The sequence below is a fragment of the Ilyonectria robusta genome (genome assembly GCF_021365365.1).
Source record: "Ilyonectria robusta strain PMI_751 chromosome Unknown BGZ61scaffold_9, whole genome shotgun sequence".
Lineage (NCBI taxonomy): Eukaryota > Fungi > Ascomycota > Sordariomycetes > Hypocreales > Nectriaceae > Ilyonectria > Ilyonectria robusta.
In genome coordinates this window covers 1,415,008-1,437,988 of record NW_025764443.1, presented here as the reverse complement: position 1 = coordinate 1,437,988, position 22,981 = coordinate 1,415,008, and the positions used below count along the sequence as shown (strand labels likewise).

Sequence of the window (22,981 nt, the reverse complement as noted above, 5' to 3'; positions counted from 1 at the left end):
ACCTGATGAGGCTGAGAGTCACAGAGCAGGTGATCGCCGGGAGAAGCAGGGCAAGTTCCGGCAGTTCGTCGAGGAGTCGCAGCAACGATTGACGGCGGGACGGCCTCGGATTCAATCCATTGGGGATTTGGGAAGGGGACGGCGATGGCAAGGGGAACGCACTGGTTTGCCTTACCTTTGGAAGCTGGGAGGGTGATGGAGAAGCAAAATGACTCTCGTCGCGAAGGCGGGCTCGGCCGTGGTTTTGTTGATCAGCTCGCCGGCACCAGAGGCACCACCAAAAGTGGAACCGACAAGCGTCACGCCCCGAAAAAGCTTGGGGCCTGTTTGGACGAGGATCCAGCTGGGCATTGGGCTAGGCCAAGGCGAGCCAGCAAGCAGCAGCAAGCAATCAAGCCGTACTGTACCATCGCTGTAGGCAAGGGTCTGTCCTGGTGGTGGAGGGGAGGGGGTGGTACGATTACAGAAGGGTGGCGGGATAAACAGGTACTGTACTAATCATGTACTATGTATGTACGTAGCAGTAGCCGCGGGATCAGAGACACTGATGAGTGGATTTGTTGTTGATGATTGATGATGATGCTATTGTTGATGCGCCAAACGCAGAAATACACACTTACAGGTGGAGGACTGGAGTGGACGCGAGGTCAATTGAAGTGTCACGGCCTCGCTACGTATCGTGCTGAACGTACACGAAGAACGAACAAGACGCAAACGGACAAGAGCAAGACAAGCGAAATTCAGCTATCGGGTCTGTCGTCCGTCTGGGCGTGTGTCTGTGTGTTGGCGCGAGGGAATTGTTGCTACGACCCAGGCGACCACCGACCGGATGGCAAAACAGACGGGACCCCCCAGGAAGCGAAACACGCACCCCAGGATAGGCAAGGCACCGCAGGCAAACGCCGCACCCAGCAGGAGAAGGCCTTGTATCCAATGGGCGTAATCGCTCACTCAATGGTACCTGGTAGGAAACAATGTCTTTCCATTACATGCTCTCAGTATCAAAGTGACCTGAGCTATCCCGCCAAGACGGCTTATGGAGATGTACCGGGCTGTACTTGAAGCTACGATCGCCGAGCCGCCGCTGCCAAGCTGCCAAGCAAGCTGCCATGCCTCCCACCCTGACAGAGCTGGACGCTGGGGCTAGACATCCCACTCACTGATTGCCAGGTACAGTACCTACAGTAGTGCACTGACAATCGAAACTCGGAAGACGGCAGTGGACGCGGTGCGGTGAGATGACCCATGTGGGGAAGCCTTGCCGATTGAGCAGCCACCGGGAGAGTCCATCCCATGCCTCCCCTCCCACAATCATCGGAGGTCCCACCAAGTCCCACGGTCCACGGGGGGCTCTTTCATCATCCCTCCCATGTGTGCGGACTGCAGCCGGTACACTGTACTGCGCGGCAGCTTGTGTGTCCTGCGGATGTACAGCTGGCCGGTCTGGACTGGGTCTGTCTGTGACATGCTACGGTGCCAGCCCGGCCGTTGCGCGAATTTTGGGCCCATTGGCCGCAACCAAAGCACGCGAGTAATAAGAAGAAGTGTCGCGAATGGACGGCCGCGAGTGAGAGATTACGGTAGGGGCAGCGGGAGGGGACCGCCGTCTTGTTGTCGTGTCGCCATGTCGCTGTGGGTGTCGGCTTCACTCCATCATTTCCTCGTTTGTTGTTTTCGTCCAATTCCACACCGTTATCTTTACTACTTTCTATGTGGAATACCGGGAAGGTTCATTGCCGGTTTACTTGAGAACTACCTACAATTACAACTTGGAGCCGTATGCTAGATGTTGCGTGTACCAATTGACAATCATATAGCTCTCGTCACGTCCATTACACGGTGCCTACGCAAGCATAGTGAGCAATACAGATGACCAGAACCAGCTTCTCATTTTTTTTTCTTTTTTCTTTTCCTTTCTTCATTTGCTATCAACGAGTTCGGCCGGTCGACTCCATCCAGCCTCCACTTTCCCCCGAAACCTCTACAGTCCGGCGTGACACTGTGCATCCAGCGTCGTACAGCGTGCGACGTCCGAGACCGACAATACACACGCCCTCTCGCATCCAGCACACACCCACGCCTAGGCGAAACCAATGCCGGGAAGAAGCGCGCCTCATCTGTTTCCGGCCTGCGCATCCCCGGGCCCGCCGAGGCACGAGAGCGAGCGCGAGACGAGCGCATCCGTCGTCATGAACAACAAAGGCCTCACTGCCAAAGCTCAAGCCACGCAGCGGCCCTTGCGATTCGGACCTGCTGCAACTTGCCTGCATCCATGTGGCTCCAAGACTCGCGGGACCTGGGGGAAACGTCGACTCGAAGCTGACCGCGACTCAAGGTTGATGACATAATCCAATTCGATTGGACTAGTAGTCCTTTGCAGCTCCACCCCACCATTTTTTTCTCACCTTTCCTTCTTCATCACCCCACCATTCTTCATCACCACACCAATAAATCCTGGCATTTTCATCAAATAAAGTGGTCCTCCATTAATTGTCCATTACACCAAACGATTATGTCGCTTGTACCTTTCATTCCACCGCGTCTTGACGAAGCGCGTCTTGGCGAAACGCCACGTTATGTTTCTTTCCCATGAATTTCATATTCATAAATTAATGTTTTCAGGCGACATCCAGAACTCAGCAATCTCCAGTATTTTCGGAAACAGCTTAGAGAGACTGGCCCCTGGAGATTCAACGTTAGAGAAAGAATCAGCATTATTTCAATCCTACTTCTCAGCCTCAGCCTAATTCTGTTTTTTGGAAGCCTATACGAAACATTCACGACTCAGAACTACTCCGCATTTATCTCCATCGCAATCATGGCAGGCTTCATCGGAGCATGCATTCTCTGGCGGCTTGGCAGTACGCTTTGGGTTATCGATCGCCACATTCACGCCACCGAAAGAGAGATTCAAGATCGTGAAGGAGGGTTTCGGGAACATGACCTGAAGAAATTGGCCGATGAAATTATTAAGGAATTCGATGCGGTTATTTTCTGTCGGAAGCGTTTTCAGGGTCACAGGAACGCCTAACCTAGTAGCATTGGCCCAATTGAAGGCGCCTCATCCACTCTGCAGTATCATCATCCCAGGCGAGGCCCTGGAAACTTAGGGACAAACAAAGCTCAACGAGATTGATACACGGTCATTTTGGGCAAAGCTCCTCCGATGCCGACTTGTCCCCGTGAGACGCTCGCCTTTTTGCTTATCGCATCCGCACTCCCTGAGTCAACCCCGGCCTGACCAGCCTCGAGTCCTCGCCAGCCTCCGCGACAGCCGCTTCCAATGACCTCATAGGGCCCTCCCGAAAAAAGCCTCCCGGTCCAGCTAACTTACTGTCCTTGTCCTGTCCGGCTATTCCCATTCAACCCCCGATCCGCGGACTTTTTTTCCTCCTGGTTTCGCCTTGGCCGATGGATGGCCGCCAAACGGTGTTCCTAGCTGGTCCTGGACTGGCTGGTTCCACGGTCAAAGCCAGAGGCGACCTCAACTGACTCTTGTGCATTGGACCCATTGATTCAGCCATCGCCTGGAGCGGTTGACGACGCTCCCGAAGACTCTTCCTGTGGCTGGGATGAGGGACAAATATTACGCTCTCCATGCACCCGCCCCGTCAATTTTGCGGTCCAGTAGCTTGTAAGTGGGATGCCGTCCCATCCGTCGCCAGTGGGTTTCCAGAACAGGCCAAGCAAGCTAGGGACGGGGCAGCGGCAGAGTATGGGGTACTTGGTTAGTGAGGCCAAGAGTCGCCAATCGTGCTCGCTGTGAGGCATTCTGCGACCCTCCTCCCCAAAGCCAAGAGGGAATCCACCTGCTCTGTGTTCGTGCAGCAGCACGTCCCTCTGCTCGTCTGTAGAGGATGCGGCATGTTTGACCGGTCCTGCTCGGTTGCCCAGCACTGGCAATGAGAGAGTGGATTGTAGTCATTTCCAGCTGAGGTTTTCCAGGGCGCATCCCCGAAGCCCCACGCCTCGGCTGCCCTGTCACCGTTCGGTGTTTGTCTTGAGCCAAGCTCAATAAGTGCGATGCTATCCCGTTCCAGGTGCGCATGCTACTCGGTGAAGCGCACTTGTCTGGCGGTGGCCTATAGCTCGACTCAAGGCGTAGCATGCCGCAACTGTTCACTCCCTTGGCTCTACTGCACTTGAGAAGTCGCGCGCTCTTGGCTCTTGGCTCTTGGCTCTTTGCTGGCTCACAGGCCATACGAGGCACGCGACCAGGAGGTTCACGAGACATTTTGTCGGTGAACCAGAAACAGGTAACTCGAGCCAGGCGATTGGCTGCTGACGCCGGGGGAAACGGAGATGCACAAGACGTCAATCAGTCAATGTCTGACCACGGTAACCTACATGCAGTAATATATTTGCCCAGACAGTAAGTACCTACCCATGTGAGGTATCCATACCACGCGCTCGTGGTCCCGTGCATGCGGCTTTTTCCAGTTGGTGGTTGACGCTGGCTACGCTCGTGCCACTGACAACTGCGGCTTGACGCTGGGAGCTTCCGCCAGCACTGACGTAGGCATCTACGAAACTGTGAATACAGCTCGCGGAGTCGCCCCATTTGTGACATCCATCTTTAGCATTCCTAGCCAGCATCGGATATGCCTGCAAGCCTGCCTGCGCTTCCTTTTGCGTCCCCCAACTCGACTTAGCTGCTGGAGCGCTATTCATGCTCCCTATCAGTGCCCTGGACTCTTGTATAGGCGGGATCAAGTCGTCGCTGCCATTGTCATCGGGCAATTTAGCCGTGCTTCTGAGCTGCAGCTGGCCTTAGCGACCGATCTACTGCCGCCACACTATACCCAACGTCGTCTGGATACTACTGCATTCGTTCTCTAGAGCATCGAGCGTCGCAGCGTCGCAGCGTCGCGCCCGTCCCCAGTCATGGCTCGCTCGTGGCTAGATAACCTCAAGCGTCTCAACCGCAACAACATCGAGACTTTCCGATCAGCGCCATGGGCCGAGATATCGGGTTCCCTCGGCGATTTAGGCACCCTGCTCCCTCTCATGATTGCCCTAGCCGCCCAAGGTTCTATCAAGCTCGGCACTACCCTAGTCTTCTCAGGCATCTTCAATATCCTTACTGGTATCATCTATGGCATCCCGCTGCCCGTCCAACCCATGAAGGTCAGTATTATCCCCAGCTTCCGGTTGTTGCGGACAGGGAGGCTTACACAAACGATATTGTCATGAAAACTAACGTACATCCTCTTAGGCTATCGCTGCCGCCGCCATCTCAGGGCGTGGTGATCCAGCCATGGGCGTTGTCACCGCGGCTGGTCAGTGGGTTGGTGCTGCCGTGCTGGTCATGAGCGTCACAGGTATCCTGCGATGGGTCGTGTCCGTCGTCCCTATCCCCGTCGTCAAGGGCATCCAACTCGGAGCTGGCCTCTCGTTGATCCTCGGCGCTGGCACGTCGTTGCTGCAACCCTTGCACTGGATTCACCCGGCACTCGACAACCGTATCTGGGCCATTGCCGCCTTCCTCGTTCTCATCGGCACCCAGAAACTACCTCGCTTCCCATACGCCTTGCTCTTCTTCCTCCTCGCTCTATTACTGGCCTTTATCCAAGTTCTTGGCTCTCATCACAACCTTCCGGGGTTCCATATTTGGCATCCGCATTTCGTCATGCCCCGATGGTTCGGGCACAACGATTCACCTGCTCTATGGATGGCTATTGGCCAACTGCCTCTCACCACGCTCAACTCCATCATCGCCGTAAGCGCCTTCTCTCACGATCTTCTCCCTAATCTCCCTACCCCCTCGGTCAGCTCCATCGGTATCAGTGTAGGTGTGATGAACCTGACGAGTACCTGGTTTGGAGGGATGCCCGTGTGCCATGGCGCTGGTGGACTCGCTGCCCAATACCGATTCGGTGCACGAAGCGGGGCCAGTGTCATTGTCCTGGGTACCTTCAAGCTGCTGCTTGGTCTCATATTCGGTGAGACCATTGTAGACCTTCTAGCACATTACCCCAAGAGTCTCCTTGGAATCATGGTCCTAGCGGCTGGCTTGGAGCTTGCCAAGGTTGGGCAAAGCCTCAACCAGGGAGCACCTGATTTATGGCAGACGGCAGCTGAGCAAGAAAGCGGCCACTCCATTGGGAGACTCCGTCGACATCGTGACGTGTCAGACGACGAGCGCATGGAAAGGTGGACGGTGATGTTGACCACGACAGCAGGCCTCCTTGCGTTCCGAAACGATGCCGTGGGGTTCCTGGCGGGCATGTTGTGCCACGGAGCGTACCGGCTGTCAGAGCGGTTGGCGGAGTGGAAGACGCGTCGTGGAGGGTTCCCAACTGAGAGCAGCTCACTCCTCCGATGAAATTTCGATAAGTCCATGATTTGGTGTTTCAGGTTCTATGCTACAGAATGGCTCTCCTTGTCCCCATGGTCTCGTTTCGGCCGTGGAGGACTTGGGAATATCTCGCAACCAGCTTGGGTGCCCAGCTATACCTGAGTGGCTATTCGTCCAGGGTCCTAACATCCTATAGATCTCTCTGGAGGGTGGCATATACCATCCCTTGAATGACCTGAATGGCCTGAATTTTGTGTGTTCCTTGATGTGACAAAAGTGGTTGTTGTAGCGTTTTTCATTTTTCCCATTATGGGGGCGCATTGGCGGTTCCCAATCGAAATGAGTGAGAGTTTACCAAATGAGCCAGACACAACAGCATGACCGTATAGTAGATATTTGGGGTCAACAAGGCAACAAAGGAAAGCTAAACCCGTCTCTAAACTCTTTCATGAATTGAAGCAGCCGGTAGAATAGGCGCCAATGTGAGTAACGTCTGACATTGACTCATCGTTGACCTGTTGCGTTTCTTGCGACCAAAAACATGCAATCACTCGAGCTGTGCAACAGAAAGTACCCCCAAGGTGATGCCGCGGTGATACCTTGTTGACAGACGTACGTTAAGTTTGGAGAGAACCCGGCTCGGACTTGCACTGGGGGCTCTGCACTTTTGCAAGGAAGGCACGACCCCCTGCACCGGGCCAATCACAGCGCACCGGCAGCCCCTCTCCTCATCCCAGACATCGCGGCTCAAGACCAGCCTAGGCTAAGGCCAAACAGCGAAAGCCTCGTCGTCGCTCCTTCTGCCTCTTATTTTCCGCCCCATCCTTCAGGACAGCCTCAGCAACGGCCATCCGGCGCCTGCCCCGTCGACTCCTCGCCAATCCCCAAGCCCCGGACCCCGACCCCGAGGGCGAGCGACGAAGGAGCTGTCAGCAGGACCAGCGATGACTTCGTCCACTGCCGCTGCCGCTGCCGCCGCTGGCCGCAATGGCTTTGGCCTGCACCACCCGCAGCCTGCGCATTCGCCCAAGCCCGCAACGCCTGCGCCCGCGCCCGAGACCGCTCCCTCAGCGCACACCGAAGACTCTGCTCACCCTCACCGCACAGCTGCTGCCGGCTCGCTGCATCGCCAGCACCCGTCGAATCCGCCAGCATCGTCTTCTGCTCCTCCAACTGCTCCTCCAACTGCCCCAATCGCGTCGGCCCCGGCCCCGGCCGCAGCGCCTGAATCACAAACCGCGAACCCGACCGCTCCCGCATCCACATCCGCGTCGGCTTCCGCATCGACAGCGGCATCAACATCAGCACCATCAACATCAGCCCATCCTCCTCCGCCTTCGACGCCGCCGCCCCCGTTCCGCTCTGCCGTCGCCGCCATGGCCGCCGACCACCAAGCGGGGGCCTCCGATGCCCAGCCAGCATCAACAACTGCCGATGGCGCCCCCTCAGCCGACCACGCAATGCCGGATGCTCCTGCCCTCGACGGCTTCGACGCGACACCGCGGCCCGCTGAGCCTCAACCTCAGGCAACGCCCGTACAACAGCAACTGCACCTCCACCACGACACAGCCATGGCCGCGCCCGACCACTTCGCTCCCTCCACGCCCTTCACCCCGGCTGCGATACCTAGTCTAGATCAGCACGCCTACATGATGATGGCCTTGGCGTCCATGTCCGGAGCCCCCAGCGCCATGTCGCCGCCTCCAACCGTCACTCCCTCCCAGGTCACCCTACCTAACCCCATGGATGAGGCCTTCCACGGCCTCGCCCCCGCAAACGCCATCCGTCAGGCCGGTGCCGACAAGGCCCTCGAATCCTTTGCGCGGGTTGAGTTTGCCGACAGTGTCTTCCAGATGACCACCTACGCCGTCATCATCGGCAGAGATCAGCGCGCTCTCGAGCAGGCCCGTCGCGATGAGAAACGTGCGGATGAGCACAGGCGTCGCGTCGAGGACAACGCCAATCGGGGTCTTCCCCCACCCTCGCCCATCGCGTACGAGCGGGGAAAATTTAGCAAGTCCTATGTCAGTGAGGAAGGTGGAATGCTAGGGCCTGAATCAGACAATGGAGAGAATGGCCGGCCCGCGAAGCGACGCAAGACTAGTACTCAAGGCTCATCGCAAAATGAAAACGACGAAGCGCAACAGGCCCAGGAGAACATGATTTCGAATCGACAATATGTGTCTCACACACCCGGCGCCGCCGCTGTAGACTTGACCTCACTGAGGCCCTCCCCATGGCATGTTCCCTTTATCGGTATCCACTCTCCGGGTCCCAATATTGCGACTAAAACCAAGGCCATCTCACGAGAGCATCTCAAGATTGCGTACAATCAAGAAGAAGGCGTGTTCGAGGCCATCCCTCTGCATAAGAATGGCTTCTTCTGCGAGGATGTGCATTACAAGAGTGAAAAGGTCGTGTTGAAATGTGGTGACCGGCTTCAGATCAAGGACATTGATTTCCGCTTCTTGATCAACGGCGTGGAGCGAGGTTGTACTGGGGCGGAAGAAGACGTGGAGGAGATTACTCCAACAACAAAGAAACGTACTCATGGCGGAAAGGAGATGAGCTTTGACTTCGAGTCCTCACACGGCAATGGCGAAGTACGTGACACGAGTGATGAGCTTTCCGAAGTGGCCAGCCCACCCGAACTGTCCGACTTTGGAGATGGAGATGCAGATGGAGATGCTGAAGGGGACCCTGAAGGGGACCCTGAAGAGGATGCTGAAGTGGATGCCGAAGGGGATGTAGATGGAGATGGGGAGGAAGAAGAGATCGAGGAGGCCGACGTCGTCGAGACGGTCGAGGCAGAGCTTGAGAGGCCTAGCCTCGACCCAGAAGGCAGGGTCAAGCATGAACTCATGCCCCAACCACATCCGCTAATGCCACAGATGCCCAAGAAGCGAGGACCCGGAAGGCCACCGAAGAATGGAATTATGTCGAAGCGAGAGCAGCGCCTATTGAAAAAGCAACAGCAGGAGATGGCTAAGAAGACGCTGCCCCAGGCACCACCGGTTGAGCCTCCCATCAAGCGGAAGGTCGGGCGACCTAGGAAACATCCGCTACCGGAGAATTCAAGCGAACGACCAGAGAAGCGCAAGTATAAACCTCGGAAACCGAAGAACGAGGATGGCGCAGAAGGATCGGACGCAGAGCGGCGTGCCAGAGAGAAGAAAGAGAAGAAGGCTCGCCCCAAGTCACCTCCGCTGGAGCTCAAGATAGAGGACTACACCGAAGAGCAACTTCAGAAACCCAACAAGAACTACGGTGTGCTTATCGACGAGACCCTTACCGCGGCGGGCCCAGACGGTCTCACGCTCAAGCAAATTTACAAGCGAATTTGTCAGAGATATCCATGGTTCTATTTCCACACCGAAACCAAAGGCTGGGAGAGCAGTGTCCGACATAACCTCATTGGGAACGAGGCCTTCAAGAAGGATGAGACGACGAATCTTTGGTCGCGTGTTCCGGGCGTCGAGTTGGACGCGGGAAAGAAGCGCAAGGCATCATCACCAGATCGAGGGCTGGCGGCGGCTCAAGCCTATGGTCAATATCCATACCCATACAACGCTGCGCAGCACATCCCTCCCGGCGCCCCCGGCTATCATCCCCCCAGCCAAGCGCCTCCAGTGTACCAAGTACCCGCATACAATGCGCAGCAAGGCCAGCCAGGACGGCCGGTGCAACCATATGGGGCATCCGCATCACCCCCGGGTCAGCCAGTTCTGCCCGTGGCATCTCAACTGCCAGCGCCAGCACAGTTGCCAGGCTATGGGCCTCCGCCGGCTCCCGCCCGGCCACAACTCGGAGCACCTCAGCCGGGTGCTTATAGCTCGCCTTATGCAAGGCCGCCCCCATCAGCGACTCCGCCGATTAAGAATGAGGACGGACATGCCCCTGCAGCGGTACCGCCTGCTCAGCAGCCTGCGGCCGCGCCAATTGCAGCGAAGACTGTTCCTGGACCTGTATCAATATCACAGCATCCTGTTGCTGCCGTTGCTGCCGTTGCTCCTATTGCTCCTGTTGCTCCTGTCGCTCCTGTCGCTGCCGCTCCAAGCCGTCCCGCAGCGACTCCGACACCCACCACCCCAGCTCGACCCGTCATCGAACCCCGTCTCCTCACAGCAGTTGTCGGCCTTAAGAATGGCCTCGTCGAAAACCTCAAGAAGGCCCGCAACCCCAAGGCCGAGGCCATCGTCATGTCAGCCCTCAACCGCTGCATCGGGCTCAAGAAGGAGGCCACTGAGAACGACAAGATGGAGACTATCTGCATGAAGGGTATCCGCCAGGTCATTGACGGATTTACAAAAACCAAGAGCCCAACACCTGGAGCCGGCCCATCATCTTCGGATGCGCCACCCATCTTCGAAGCCAAGGTCCTCGCCTCCCTCACCGGCTTCAAGGACGTCTCCATCAAGGCGCTCAAGGCCAAACTCGGCGAGTCCAAGGCCGAGGCTGTCACCCTCTCAGCCATCGACCGTGTTCTTGGCCTCGCCGACGCCAGCATCGTTCCCCCACCCGCCGAAGGCGAGCCCTCTGTTGGCAACTTTGAGGGGGTCGAGCAACATCTCATTAAGTCGATCCGCCAGCTTCTCACGGGTATGAACCAAAAGCTTCAGGGTGTCGGTGCCTAGAGCCAATGCATCCTGACTGGACCCAAGCGAATCTGACATGAGCGGATGATATGGAATGGAATGGAAATGGGACAAGTTGACGATATTCTGCTTTTTGGGGGGCGTTTTTTAACGGTCTAATGAGTATGACTGGAGCTGGATAGGTAGCTTTTAATGGCCTGTCTTGTTAGAACGGGAACCAAGCACCGGGCTTTTGTTTTCCATGCGGCAGTTATAGCTCGATAGAGGTGGGCGAACCTCTTGGGGGAATTCATTCTACTTCTTTTCGGCTTCTACGATATACCTCTAGAGCAAGCAGACATCTAGCCAAAACAACGTATGATACTTCGTACATTGCGCCCTCTTGTCTGTCTACTGTGTCTCCCATGTTCATACAAACCATTCACTCGCCCTCCACTATACAACCCAGGCTTGGTAAACGTGTCAAACACATCCCCGTTTTACTTGTAGTCTCATCAACAGAAATTTTTCATCAGATTAAAGTCCAAAATTGTAGACGCTAATATGTATCCGCCCACCAAACCCCCATCCATCATACCCCTCAACACTCCAAACTAGAAAGGACCGACAGCTCCCGTCTTCCTTCATCGTCTTGTCACGTCATTGTTTCGTTTTAAACTGCATCTGAACGCTTGCTCCGGCGTTCCTCCCCTGACCCGCGCCAGGCCGGGTCGCCCTTTGCCCCTTTCCTCCTCGAGCCAATCGGGTGTAGGTATCGTATATGACAAGTTGGAAAACGAAAAAATAACAACATCAAACAAAGCAACAAAAATCCCAAGCGCCAGTTGCTCAGAGAAACCATGGTTCCTCCCCAGCGCCATCGCCCTTCAACGACTCGGTAATCATTCCTCGTCATTGGATTCCTAGCAAAGAAACAAACACACTGAGCTCCTCGGGTACTCTATGCGGTGAGAGTACTATCCTTCTCTCCGGACTCGCTGCTGGCCTTGGTGTCCTCGGCCTTTAGTTTATCCACACCAGAAACACCGCTGTCCGCCTCGTCGTATGAGATGCCGAGACCATTCGAATCCTTCTTCTCCACGCCAGATCCATTCTCAGCGCCTTCCTCGAGATTCATCAGGGCAGGAGGGCGATGGCGCATTTGCTTTGCTTTGGCAAGTGAGATGGTCTTCTGTTGATAGGTGGTAGTGATGGGCTTGGTGTCGTCTCGGTCAATCGTGGCCTTCATCAGTGCTGCCATCCACAGCCGGCCTTGTTTCAAGTTGGGCACCGCAAAATAGTGGACGGTTGGTTTGGTAAAGTTGACAGCTCTCGACAGGCCAGCTCGTGGTGGTACGAGCTTGAAAATAAAGATGGCATCATCTCCTTTGGCCAATTCCTCGGAATCATTCTGATTAGTCGGCATCGCCTGACCACCCACAACGCCGGTGATGGTGGCATGGAGGCCTGTCAACTTCTCGTTATCGGCAGGGAGAACCCTGTGGAAGGAGATGTCAATCAAGCCTTTCTCGTGGTCATCATCCTCGGAATAATAATAAGCCAACCGTCGGCCCTTGAGGACGAACAGCCGCGGTTTCCATGTCGTCATGAGGTTGGAGCTCTTCTTCCTCATCCAACCACTATAGTCCGCATCCTTGATCGCCTCCTTGGGTGGTATCTTTAAGAGACCGCGAGTATATGCGCTGGTCTCCTTTTTATTCTTCTTGCGGTTATTCTTGCTGACTTGGGTGGTTGAAGCGCTGGGGCTCTTTGCTGTGTCAGTAGACTCGAGGTCAAAGCTGGGACCTCCGGAGGGTGTGGTCGATCCAGTACGCGCCGGCGACTCAACCATCATTTCCTTGCTGGGAGACTCAATTGGCGTCCCGGACTTGGAGCGGTCACTGCCCTGGTTATCTGAGATGGCACGCTTGCCCATGCTTCCAGCTAGAGACATGGGCTTGTTGACCACAGCGGAGAGCCAGTCAGAATTGAATCCTGGAATTTTCGATGTCGATCCTGACGTCGATGAGCGACTCGTTCCAACCGAGGTGTCAAGTTTCGTCACGGTGGGTGACGGTGCCTCGCCAGCTGAAGGCATGTTCCTGATGGACTCGGTGGTGGTGCTCGATGCGGTTCTCCTATGAGCCCCTGTCTGGAGGCCATAATATTTATGGGCGGCGGAAGACAGGCCACCTTCGGTCAATGAGCCCATGCTTCCAAATCTCGACTGCCTCGTGATGGCCGTGGCGCTTCGAACCCTCTGCTCCTCCGCATAGCTTGACTTCCTAGATTCAGCGCCGCTGTCACGCTTTCGCAGTAGGTTCCGCTTTCTCCCATCCACCTCTGTCCCAGAGAAATATCCCCGGTCTAACTCGACGGCTGAATCTTGTAGATCTGCGCCACTCGGCGGGCTCAAGAGATCTTGGAGGCCAGTCGAGGACAAGGGCCTTGGTGTGGCGCCTCCTAAAGTCCAATTCCGGTCAAATGATGGTTGCTTCTTATGCGACCCATCTGTGGGGAACGTACCGAGGTGGGCGATTTTGGGAATAGGGGAAGCTCCAGTCGTGACCGCCGTCCCAGGGAGGTGGAACTCGGTGGATGAATGGCGACGCGACTGGTGCAATTCCCTAATAGACGCAGCGGACGGTCTCTTAACATGGCTTGCGCGGGACGAACCGTCTTGAGCTAACGGCGTGAGTGTCGTCGGAGAAGCTTTAGGGGTGTGTGACAGGGAAAGCCGTCTTGTCTGAATAGAAGTAGGTCGGTTTGTCAAAGTGTTTGTGCGACTTCTAGTCCGTCGGCCTTCCTCACCTCCAGCCTCGCTTCCGTATGTTTGCGTTGACCGTCGCGTTTCAAGTCCCGAGCCACTGACTTCGTCTTGGAGGGCCTTGATCTTGTGCCACGTCTTGAGTCGCCGACCGACCGAGCCTAGATCAAACGCCTTGATGAACAGTGAGCTTTGGTCCATGCCCAAGAGTACCTCTCCCGAGATTTCTTGGTCTCTGAAGACCTCGCAGTGATGCTTCTCCACGCCCGAGGTAAAGAGATACTCAGCAACAGCGTCAGCAGACCACGCTTCGACTTCCGCACGGGTGGTGTGAAGTCCGTCTTCCTCTTCGTCGGTTTCCTCTCCATGAATATAGGACGTTCGATGGTCGAGGTGGTTGCTGCTGTATTCGCTTCCAGAATCGTTCCCGTTGGTCCGGAGTCCGCCATTGCTCGAGGGCGACCGGAGGTCTGTAATATGCTCGTTGATAACGGTCAAGGTCTCGTGCAGCACGGGGCTGTCCTGCGATGGGTTTGCGAGTTGAGCAAGGAGAGACATCGAGGGGGGTTCTGTCGGAGCGAGAACGCTATCAGGCTTGACCGAGTTGAGCGGCAGGGTAACTGGATGGTCGATTGGTTGCGACAGTGCCGCGGGCTGTGGCGTGGGAGCATGATCATCCTTCAGGGTCGCATCGGCCGTGCCTATCACTCTAGGCTCTTGTGCTGGCTGGGGACTGTTGGGTTTTGAAGCAAACGAGCTGGTAGGAATATTCTTGGGGGCCGGCCGAGTGTAGACTGACAAATGTTAGTCGTTTCGGCGGGGATGTGGTGCCAGCGCGGGACAGACAAACCTTCGGGGAAGAGACCAGTGTTGCTGTTGACGAGGTGGCGACCCAGAAACCATCCGTCGCCGAACTCGTCGTCCCGTTCGATTAGTTCGACTCGGTCGCCCTTTGCCAGGCTCAATTCGTCGGAACTCCGGGCTTGGAAGTCGTCTACATGCGAAGAGGCCACGAGTCAGAAGAGTGGCGCGATATGGTGTCGCAAGATTGGAGAGAGGGGAGAGGGCATGGAGGCATGGAGAGGCTCAATGAAGAAGACTCACGTATTACGAGCAAAAGGTCGCCTGCCATGGGGCGGACCTGGCCATCGTTTGGGCCTCTTGCGGCCATGGTTGGATGGTGCCAGGAGCCGCTGGGAGTTGAGGATAGAAGGGGACTAGATGTTGGATGTTGGCGGTTGAGACAAGGGACTGGGCGAGGAACGGAAAAAGACAGTGGAGGCCAAGGGCGGCGGCACTGGTTGAAGGGATGGCAGAGGGGCGGCGGCGGCGCAGGTGGGTTGGACGGGCGCCGGGCGATGGGTGATGGGCGATGACGGGGGAACGTCAAGGGCGAAGGACGCTAGAGCGAGGGATGGTGAAGTGAAGCTGGAATACAATCGTAGCGACGGCCATCTGCCAGGCCCTCGTGGCAAGGCTCCGCTCGGTGTAGTTGGAGCAGGTTTCGGGGATTTCGACAGTTTCGACGATTTCGACGACGGGATGGCGGGAGAGAGATGGATGGATGGAGTCGCGCAGACAAGTGCTGAAGATGCCAGGTGCGGCAACGGTGGAGATGGCGGTGGTGCTTTGAGCCTCTGAGCTTCGGCCACTGGCGGAGGGTGTGGACGTAGGTACCTAGGTAGGTAACTACTAACGTACCTCCCTTGGGTACCTTACCTAGGCGCGGGAGTACCTTAGGTACCTGGAGGTGGGTAAGCTCTCGGTGCTGGTCTCGGCGCAGAGGCTTCCTGGTGCAACTTTGATGCAACTTGGTGCAACTGGTGCAACTGGTACTTCTGGCGTGCTCTTGGTGCGCTGTGCGAATGCGGTGGTGCGTTGTGTGGACTGGTACATGCACTACCGGCCTGTGGCCGCAGGCACCCTGCAGCGCTGGACCGGAGCGGGAGTGGGATTGGGACGAGGCACAAAGCACGAGGCACGAGGTACGAGAGGGGTGGTCTGGTCCCTGGCGACAGCGAATGAGGGCCCGGCGTGGACGGCTGCGATTGGTGCGACGATGCTCCCTGGCTCTAGAACAGGTCGATGGGCGCTCAGATATGAGGCGTCGTCTGGGAATGGGCCGCAGCAACGTGAGGAACAATTTTACGAGCCACCTGTCGTCGGCAGAGGTCATGGTTTTTCGACTGTACTTGGCGCCTGTGTATAAGACGCTTGTTCGAGAACAAAGGCCTTTCAAGGTTTTAACGGTTTCAGGAGGAGGCGTTATAATGAAGCTGACTACAGTCCTGCGCTGCACGGGTACCGCTCCAACCTGTGTTGGGATTGGATGTTGATGCGCCCAACCTCGATGTGCTATTTTCGGGTGCGGTGCCAGCTCAGCTCAGTTGGCCAGGGTTTGCAAAAGGAAGGGCAAGGGTGAGATGAGGGCAGCACACGCCAGCGTCGACATCGGTAGTTGTTGTTGTTGTTGTAAGACACCCAGACGACGGATGGTGGGCCGCCTATGGCCAGGGACATCCGTCTGTGGGCCGAGGGCGATGGGGTTTATTTCCACAAGGTTAGAAAAGGGAAACGGGAAAGTTCCAAGGGATGTGCAAACAAGCCTCATGGGGCAATCCCATAGGGTCACTATCGTCCTACAACCATTTTCCAGAGAGATGTAATACTGGAGTAGCGAAGTGTACCTATCCAAGAAGAAGAAGAAACGGCTGAGGGGCACCGAGGAAATCATGGAGATCATGGAGATCATGGAGATCACGGGACAGGGGAAAGAAAACCTAGACTAGCAGGAGATAAAATACCTAGTTATGTGTGAATGGACCAACAATTTTAAGGAATGAAGGACGTGCATCATCAAATCATCACCGTGGCTTCTCTTGTCCGTCTCCCCCGTCTTCCCGACAATGGTACCTTGAGGTAGGCAAGGTACAAGCCACCATCAACCAAAGGGCAGGTGGCGCTCACGGGTGCCTGTCGAATGCCATGGGGCGTAATAAAATGCAGAAAAACCCTCGTGCTGGCCTTCCTTCCTCCGTAGTGCATCCCAGGTGGGAAAGGTCGACCAAGCCGCCGGCATAACTCAAACTCTCCCCAACGCTCCGAGAGATACGTACATCGTAATTGTCGAGGGGTTCCCACCTGGCCCCGACCATGACCTGAGGCTCACCCTACTGCTACGTACACCAGTTCTCGTCAGATCCGGGGCGTCCGTTGGGCGTGGGGAATGATGGCGGCGCCCGTACCAATTGCCCACAGTACCGTTGAAAACCTGCCAAGCCGTTCATGGGTAGAGGGAGAACCAGGAGCACGGAGCAATACGCCGGTGGAATACACAGTGACAATGCGGCCTGGACCAACCTAAATTTTGCAGCGGCATTGTTTATATCATGAGAAACGCATTGGTACTGTAACACACCAATCTTGGACGGCGATTGGACACTCTCAAAGTCGTCGCTGTCGAACTTGTCTTTAACAATCATCCGTCCCCGTTATGTTTCGCTTTGCATTTATTTTTCTGTTGTGCAATTCGTCTTTTGCCCCACTACACTGGTCCACCCTTGTTTGATCATCAGTGACATGCGAGCAAGCAGATGTTAAAAAAAGAGACGCGAAGTATGCGGGTATCGGTAAAAATAAAATTCACGATGCGCGTACAGTTATTTAAAGATATAGACTAGGTCGGGAATTGCCGGGTCCTCTTCTTTCATTCCTATCTATCGGCCTGGAATATATATTAAAAAAGCCCGTCTTCATTTTGATTATTTGTCTCAAAGTCCAGTAAGCCCCACCACTCCACGTTTTCGTACATGCCTGTGGCGATTGCTTCGTACGCAAGGGGGCAATCAATAAACGACTGGCACAATGCGGGATGGTGTACATTGTAGAAGCAATGCGTGGAATATGAGTCGCTGGTGAAGAAAACTTGCTCTGTTTGCTGATAAGTCATTTGTTGAATTACGTGGTCACCTTTGATATGCTTACCCGGCTGCGGGTAAAACGCCCCCAACCGACCTACCCGACTCCAACGTAGCTGTGCATCAAATGTGCCTATCCGCCCTAAATTGCACCCGATTTCGCAGATTTTCAAACACCAACATCGTACCTTCCTATCTCGTACTGATGAATCAATTCACATAGGATTGCCTAGAACGTGGCGGCCAGGAGCAAGGGGATCTGCTACATTAACTGTGACATCTACCCTAGACTCACCGTAGTGCCTAGACCGTAAGCGGCTTAGGGGCTTACGATAGGTAAGTGCTTTATCCGTAGGGGCCTGTTAGGCTTGTAGGCGCTATCCTTCCCCAGGGATCCACCCCAGACCAGCGCACCCCAGCAGCATCGTACCAACCACATCGGGGAACCCAGCAGGCTGAGGCTGCGAGCAACCAACAACGGCGACGCAAAGAGCCTCTTTAGTCGGACTCTGAAGCCGGTAGCCAGTCCGCTGTTGGACCGGCTGCGCCTTTTGCTCCCGATCGGATAGAACCCCCCCAACGACCCTCCATCATCGTCGCTTCCATCGTCGTTGTCGCTGCTGTCATTACTGCCGGTTGAAAACCTCGCAGCCGTCACCGTCGCCGCCGTCCTGCCATTTTCGCCGCCATTACCGCCGTCATCGCCATCGCCATCGCCATCGCGCAAACGCTTCCGACTTCCCCCATCATCGTCGTGTGCTTCAGCTCGTCGCCCTTCACCCGGCATCCCGCTTTCGGCCCTATCCCTTTCCATCCTAGGCTCGTGACCTCCAACAACCGTCGCCTTCTCGTCGTCTGCGTGTTTGACAAACCTGCGATCGCTACAGACGCTGCCGCCTGTCGCTCCCCCTCCTAGAACAAGGTGTCGAATCATGACCAGCCAGTTTGCACTCGGCTTCAAAAAGAGGAGACGCTGAGCATGAACACTGGATTCCAAATGGTAACCTCTCATTTCCCACTCAACTGATGCCCCTCTATTGCTCTGGCTGCGCTCGTCGGCCCGCCAGAACTTCAAGTCCCTGACAGTGCCAAATCTTAGAACCTCCCCCCACGCTGTCGACCCGTGAAATGCCACAGTCGCTCGACCAGCCCCAGTCACGGGCCAATCCTTCGCAAGAAGCCTCGCAAATCGCTACCTCCAACCAGACCGTAAACGCCTTCATCGGTGGCCGTCATCACTCGTGGATGACAGATGCCGCACCCACGACATCCAACCTCATCCGGGTATCTGAGGTTGTCCCTCGCAAGCGCGGTCGGCCTAGAAAAGAACACGCACCCCTGGGTGCCCCATCTGCGAATGATGGCAACACTGGGCCACGCGAGAATACCCCAATAATCCCGAGATTGGACCAGCCTGCAGTGTTGGATGCTTCGAGGTAATACTACACCAATCTTCCTATACCCACATGTGCGTGTCATTCCAAGCCAGCTGCTTTGAGCACAGCTTGGAGGTGGCCGTGGCCTGTTGCCGTGTGCCCCAGGCGGATGAAACGAACATCTGCTCGAGCCGCGTCTTTGCTCAACTCCGCTAACCTTTGATGGTAGAAACCAAGCTGTCCTGCCCTCTCCAGCTCCAACCGACGAGCCAAGCCCAGTCATCTCGAGCCAGACCGACAGCCCAAACCAAGGCTTAAGCGGATATGCTGACAATACAATCCCCCCGCAACGCGCTGTCCCCGAATACAACTCGCGAGTCTCCATGGCTCCCACACCAAATACCGCCCCAACGGTCCCAACCTCCATGCCCACCGCAGGGCCGTCGTCACAGACCTATGCTGCACCCCCCTCGGGACCTATCCCACAGACAGTAATAGAACGGGCAATGGCCGCTGCCTCTGGCGTCAATGCTTCTCCACGGCAGGAACCAGCCCCCGGGCCCTCAATGCCTGCCGGAGTTCACATATCCTCTCCCCAGTCCAGTCAGAGGACAGCGCCAGATCCTGGGACCGCCGAACGTCGACGCAAACGCATGCGCATCGGGCGAGATGATCCGGTCACGCAGGCATTGAAAGACTGGCTGCGAATATTATCTACTCACATGGAACAATTCAACGGTCCAAGACTACTCAACGAAACAGTCGAGATCCCTAGGTATCGGATCCTGCGAGACGCCTGCGCGAATGCGGATGTGTTTTACGTTGTACTCCATCAGCTATTCTGCGGGTGGTCTCGCGACAGGCCCTTCGTCCACTCCCTCCTCGCTTCTCACATATCATTCGAGGCCGTTGACCACGCGTTTGGGTACATGCAGGTCATTCTTAGGCAGAATCAGTTGATTTCGCCCCCTCACCTCGAATGGCTCACAAACTTCCCCGGACCCCTGACCGAGATTTCTCGCTCCTCTCCGCAGTGTATGTTGGTTAGCGTGGTTGCGCGATTCCTTCACCAACTCTCCGCTACTTGGGAGCCAATGATGGCATTGGCCGAGTCCAGAAAGTTCCCCTTACTTGTCTCCGAGATGGTCCACAATCTGAGTTGCACGTCTACCCAAATGCAGTCCTTACTCTTCACCACAAGCCGTAGGACTCTTCGGGTCGAGGACGGTCCGCTTGCGACGTCACTTAACGAGATCTTCGCCAAAGACAGGGCTAGCGAAGCCCAAATAGCCGCTGCTCCGCGCAGCGCTGAAGAGGTGCGCCAGATTAGAGGCGGTTTCGCAACTGCATATGTAAACACCATGCAGCTCTTCCGGTATCAACAACCGCCTAACCAAAGTGAGTTTCACTATCTTGTTCTAGAGATTCTGTTTTGCTAACCGTTTGTCTCTAGACGCTGCCCCCTCTCCCACTCTGCCCAGTTTCCCACCTTCGGCCCAACGACATGGTGCGCGTTTGTCTGCTCATCCATCTCCGATTTTATCCCACCCCCACTTTACTCTTCCAAGTAATTCTGGGGCTCCATCTCCTGTTATCACCCAAGCAGAAGCGCATATGGCTAGTCGCAGAGCCTCAGGCCCGGCAGTCTTAGGCAGCTCCGCTCCTCGAGTGAATACGCACGTGCAGAACGCATCAAGTTGGGCCCAAAGGACGCCAGAATCCATGATGAATCAGGCTCCTCAGAATTTCGTCAACTCGCCGTCCCAGATTCATCAGCCTTTAACCCCGGGGTCTGCCGGTACAATGCCACCGTACCCGTACCCGGCATCATATGCGGCACAGGGTGTACCGCCGTCTCGAGTGGTAAGTTCGAACGGTCCGGCACAGAACAGTCAAAGACGAACAAGTTCGTTTCAACAACAGTCGACACAGGCCGGGCCAATTGCTCAAGGTACCACAGCGCACAATGGACATACGTCAGGGTTACAGTTCCCTCAATATGTTCTGCAACCACCGAATATGCAACCCATGTCGCAGGGGCAAGTTAATTCTGGTCAGCCGAATCAAGGTTGGCCTTCCCAGTACCCAAATGCAGCGCGTTCATGGCCCCAAGTCGCACCAGTACATGGTGGCTATGCTGCTCAGGCCACAGCTCCCCAACACCAGACACAAAGAGCACTCCCTCCTATCCAGCCAGCCAGCAGTCACCCGCCTGCACCCTATCCTTATCCTGTGCCTCAAAGCCCCGGGCTCGTGAGGCCTCTGAGCGAGATGGAGATACACCCAAATGAATACGCAGTGAGTCCATATGGACAACCCTCACTTGAGATGGGACTCCATCATGTTGGTCTGCGCAGCCCTCGACGACTTCACGCGCAGCTAGTGCAGACTCGCTACTACCAGTATGTCAAGCACCTTGAGATCCAGCCAGTTGCGATTGAGCCACAAATCGGGTTGAGGACACTACGCTTCGACGTCCCGGAAAATCACATTCCGAGATTAACCATGAAAAGAGAATCAGCAGGGCTACCATTCTGTCACTACTTCGAAGGCTCGTATCGGTATCGTCTGCGCCTGTGCATGCGACCCGATTGGGAGACAGAGGTTGAGGCGGCGGACTGGGCCGTGTCTGCCTGCTACTGGCCTAAACATGTATTCATTGATGTTAATGGCCACGTGATGGGATTGAGTCGAAAGCAGCATTTCCACAAGGATCTACCCCTTGAGCTTACGGATATATTGGTCTTGGGTCCGAATACCATCAGGATCAGCTTGCCCTTGGTTGCTGAGAATAATGCCAGGGTAGGGCACAAGTACTTCGTTGCTATCGAGCTAGTGGAGACGCGCAGTCATGGTTCTCTTAGGGCTATGATTGAGAATTTCCAACACACTTCTATGGACGAGACGAGGAACAAGCTGATTAGACGTTTACGCCCGTCAGCCTCGGATGATATTATTGTTGAGGATGAGACCCTTTTGGTCTCCTTGGCTGATCCCTTCAGTGCGAGCATGGTTGAAATCCCCGTCCGAGGGGTGGATTGTCTACACCTCGAATGCTTCGACCTGGAAACATGGCTGCAGACACGACCTAGCAAACCCGCCCAGAAGGGAGGGGGATCATCCCAAAAAGGAGAAGAACCGTCCATGGTCGACGTCTGGAAATGTCCCATATGCGACCTCGATGCTCGTCCAATTAGTCTCCGAATTGACGACTACTTTGTTCAAGTCCGTCATGAATTGGTAGCTCGCGGCGAAACGAACACCAAGGCAATCACTGTTGCCGCCGACGGCAAGTGGACTGCGGTTGAAGAGCCTGATGATTCGGACGACGAAACACCCGCACCAATCCAAGCTCGTGTAACAAATGGCGATGGTGGAAAGAAAAAGTCAACACCTACAGCGAGTGTCATCGAAATACTGGACGATTAGCGGGACTAGAGAGAGTCTTAGTGGTGAGAAGCTACGATGAGACTCTGTCGAGTGGGGCTTATCAGAGGGCGTTTGGAGGAATTGGGGCCTAATATGAGGTCCACGGATATTGTGATTTTCAGAACAGATACCACCACAGTTTGCCTTGCTTTGCTTTACTTTGGCTGGCGTTGGAGGACGACGAGAGAATGACTTTGGGTTCGGGCTTGCATTTCTTGTCGCTCATCATTTGCATCAATTACATGATAGAATCAGTGCAAAAAGAGCCTCGATCTCGGCTAGACCAAGGGAGTATAGCAGGTCGAGAGGACAGGTATTCCAGGGAAATGAGCATAACGCAGAAAAAAACAGGACGCGTTATAACTTTTACTTGTGTCGTAGTCGTTTGGTGACTCTTGGTTGTTTGCATATGTGAAAGGAACGTAATTCTAACTATGTGTAAGCAGATTCTGCCTGCTATCATGGTATTGCGCTTGTTTTGGATTGGGGGGTCGTTTGTTGAATAATTGAGGAATGGACCGTGACGAGATTACAACCCGGCAGCGGTATTAGCCAGTTGGATGCAGAATGCTAGTATCGGGATGAGCGTGGCGGGTAGTGTGAGCAAAAATACAAACAGC

At 55.4% G+C, this 22,981-nt stretch overlaps 6 protein-coding genes across 6 annotated transcripts; 4 read left to right on the top strand and 2 right to left on the bottom strand.

The window, feature by feature from the left end:
• Window positions 1–144: 144 nt before the first annotated feature.
• Window positions 145–2,323, top strand: BGZ61DRAFT_477910 (uncharacterized protein; the record flags this gene model as incomplete). Its single annotated transcript, XM_046248956.1, has 5 exons — window positions 145–454; window positions 623–957; window positions 1,274–1,567; window positions 1,818–1,856; window positions 2,012–2,323. 5 exons carry the CDS (start codon window positions 145–147, stop codon window positions 2,321–2,323), a joined length of 1,290 nt encoding a protein of 429 aa, XP_046104988.1.
• Window positions 2,324–3,516: 1,193 nt separating this feature from the next.
• Window positions 3,517–4,521, bottom strand: BGZ61DRAFT_517835 (uncharacterized protein; the record flags this gene model as incomplete). Its single annotated transcript, XM_046252344.1, has 2 exons — window positions 3,810–4,521; window positions 3,517–3,691 (listed from the first exon to the last, which is right to left on the bottom strand). Exons 1-2 carry the CDS (start codon window positions 4,232–4,234, stop codon window positions 3,517–3,519), a joined length of 600 nt encoding a protein of 199 aa, XP_046104987.1. The 5' UTR covers window positions 4,235–4,521.
• A 363-nt stretch (window positions 4,522–4,884) lies between these two features.
• On the top strand, window positions 4,885–6,325 carry BGZ61DRAFT_351954 (putative sulfate transporter; the record flags this gene model as incomplete). Its single annotated transcript, XM_046240381.1, has 2 exons — window positions 4,885–5,127; window positions 5,216–6,325. The coding sequence occupies 2 exons, from the start codon at window positions 4,885–4,887 to the stop codon at window positions 6,323–6,325; spliced, it is 1,353 nt and encodes a 450-aa protein (XP_046104986.1).
• An 802-nt stretch (window positions 6,326–7,127) lies between these two features.
• On the top strand, window positions 7,128–11,361 carry BGZ61DRAFT_451665 (uncharacterized protein). The gene has a single exon (XM_046245854.1). It carries the CDS (start codon window positions 7,243–7,245, stop codon window positions 10,930–10,932), a length of 3,690 nt encoding a protein of 1,229 aa, XP_046104985.1. The 5' UTR covers window positions 7,128–7,242; the 3' UTR covers window positions 10,933–11,361.
• A 472-nt stretch (window positions 11,362–11,833) lies between these two features.
• Window positions 11,834–14,810, bottom strand: BGZ61DRAFT_351956 (uncharacterized protein; the record flags this gene model as incomplete). The annotated part of the gene is made up of 3 exons (XM_046240382.1): window positions 11,834–14,433; window positions 14,490–14,633; window positions 14,744–14,810. 3 exons carry the CDS (start codon window positions 14,808–14,810, stop codon window positions 11,834–11,836), a joined length of 2,811 nt encoding a protein of 936 aa, XP_046104984.1.
• A 3,874-nt stretch (window positions 14,811–18,684) lies between these two features.
• Window positions 18,685–22,361, top strand: BGZ61DRAFT_477905 (uncharacterized protein; the record flags this gene model as incomplete). The annotated part of the gene is made up of 3 exons (XM_046248955.1): window positions 18,685–18,992; window positions 19,162–20,330; window positions 20,386–22,361. 3 exons carry the CDS (start codon window positions 18,685–18,687, stop codon window positions 22,359–22,361), a joined length of 3,453 nt encoding a protein of 1,150 aa, XP_046104983.1.
• Between the last annotated feature and the right edge of the window lie 620 nt (window positions 22,362–22,981).

Excerpts from the sequence above, each read along its gene's own strand:
- BGZ61DRAFT_451665 (XM_046245854.1), top strand. The coding sequence starts at position 7,243 with ATGACTTCGTCCACTGCCGCTGCCGCTGCCGCCGCTGGCCGCAATGGC.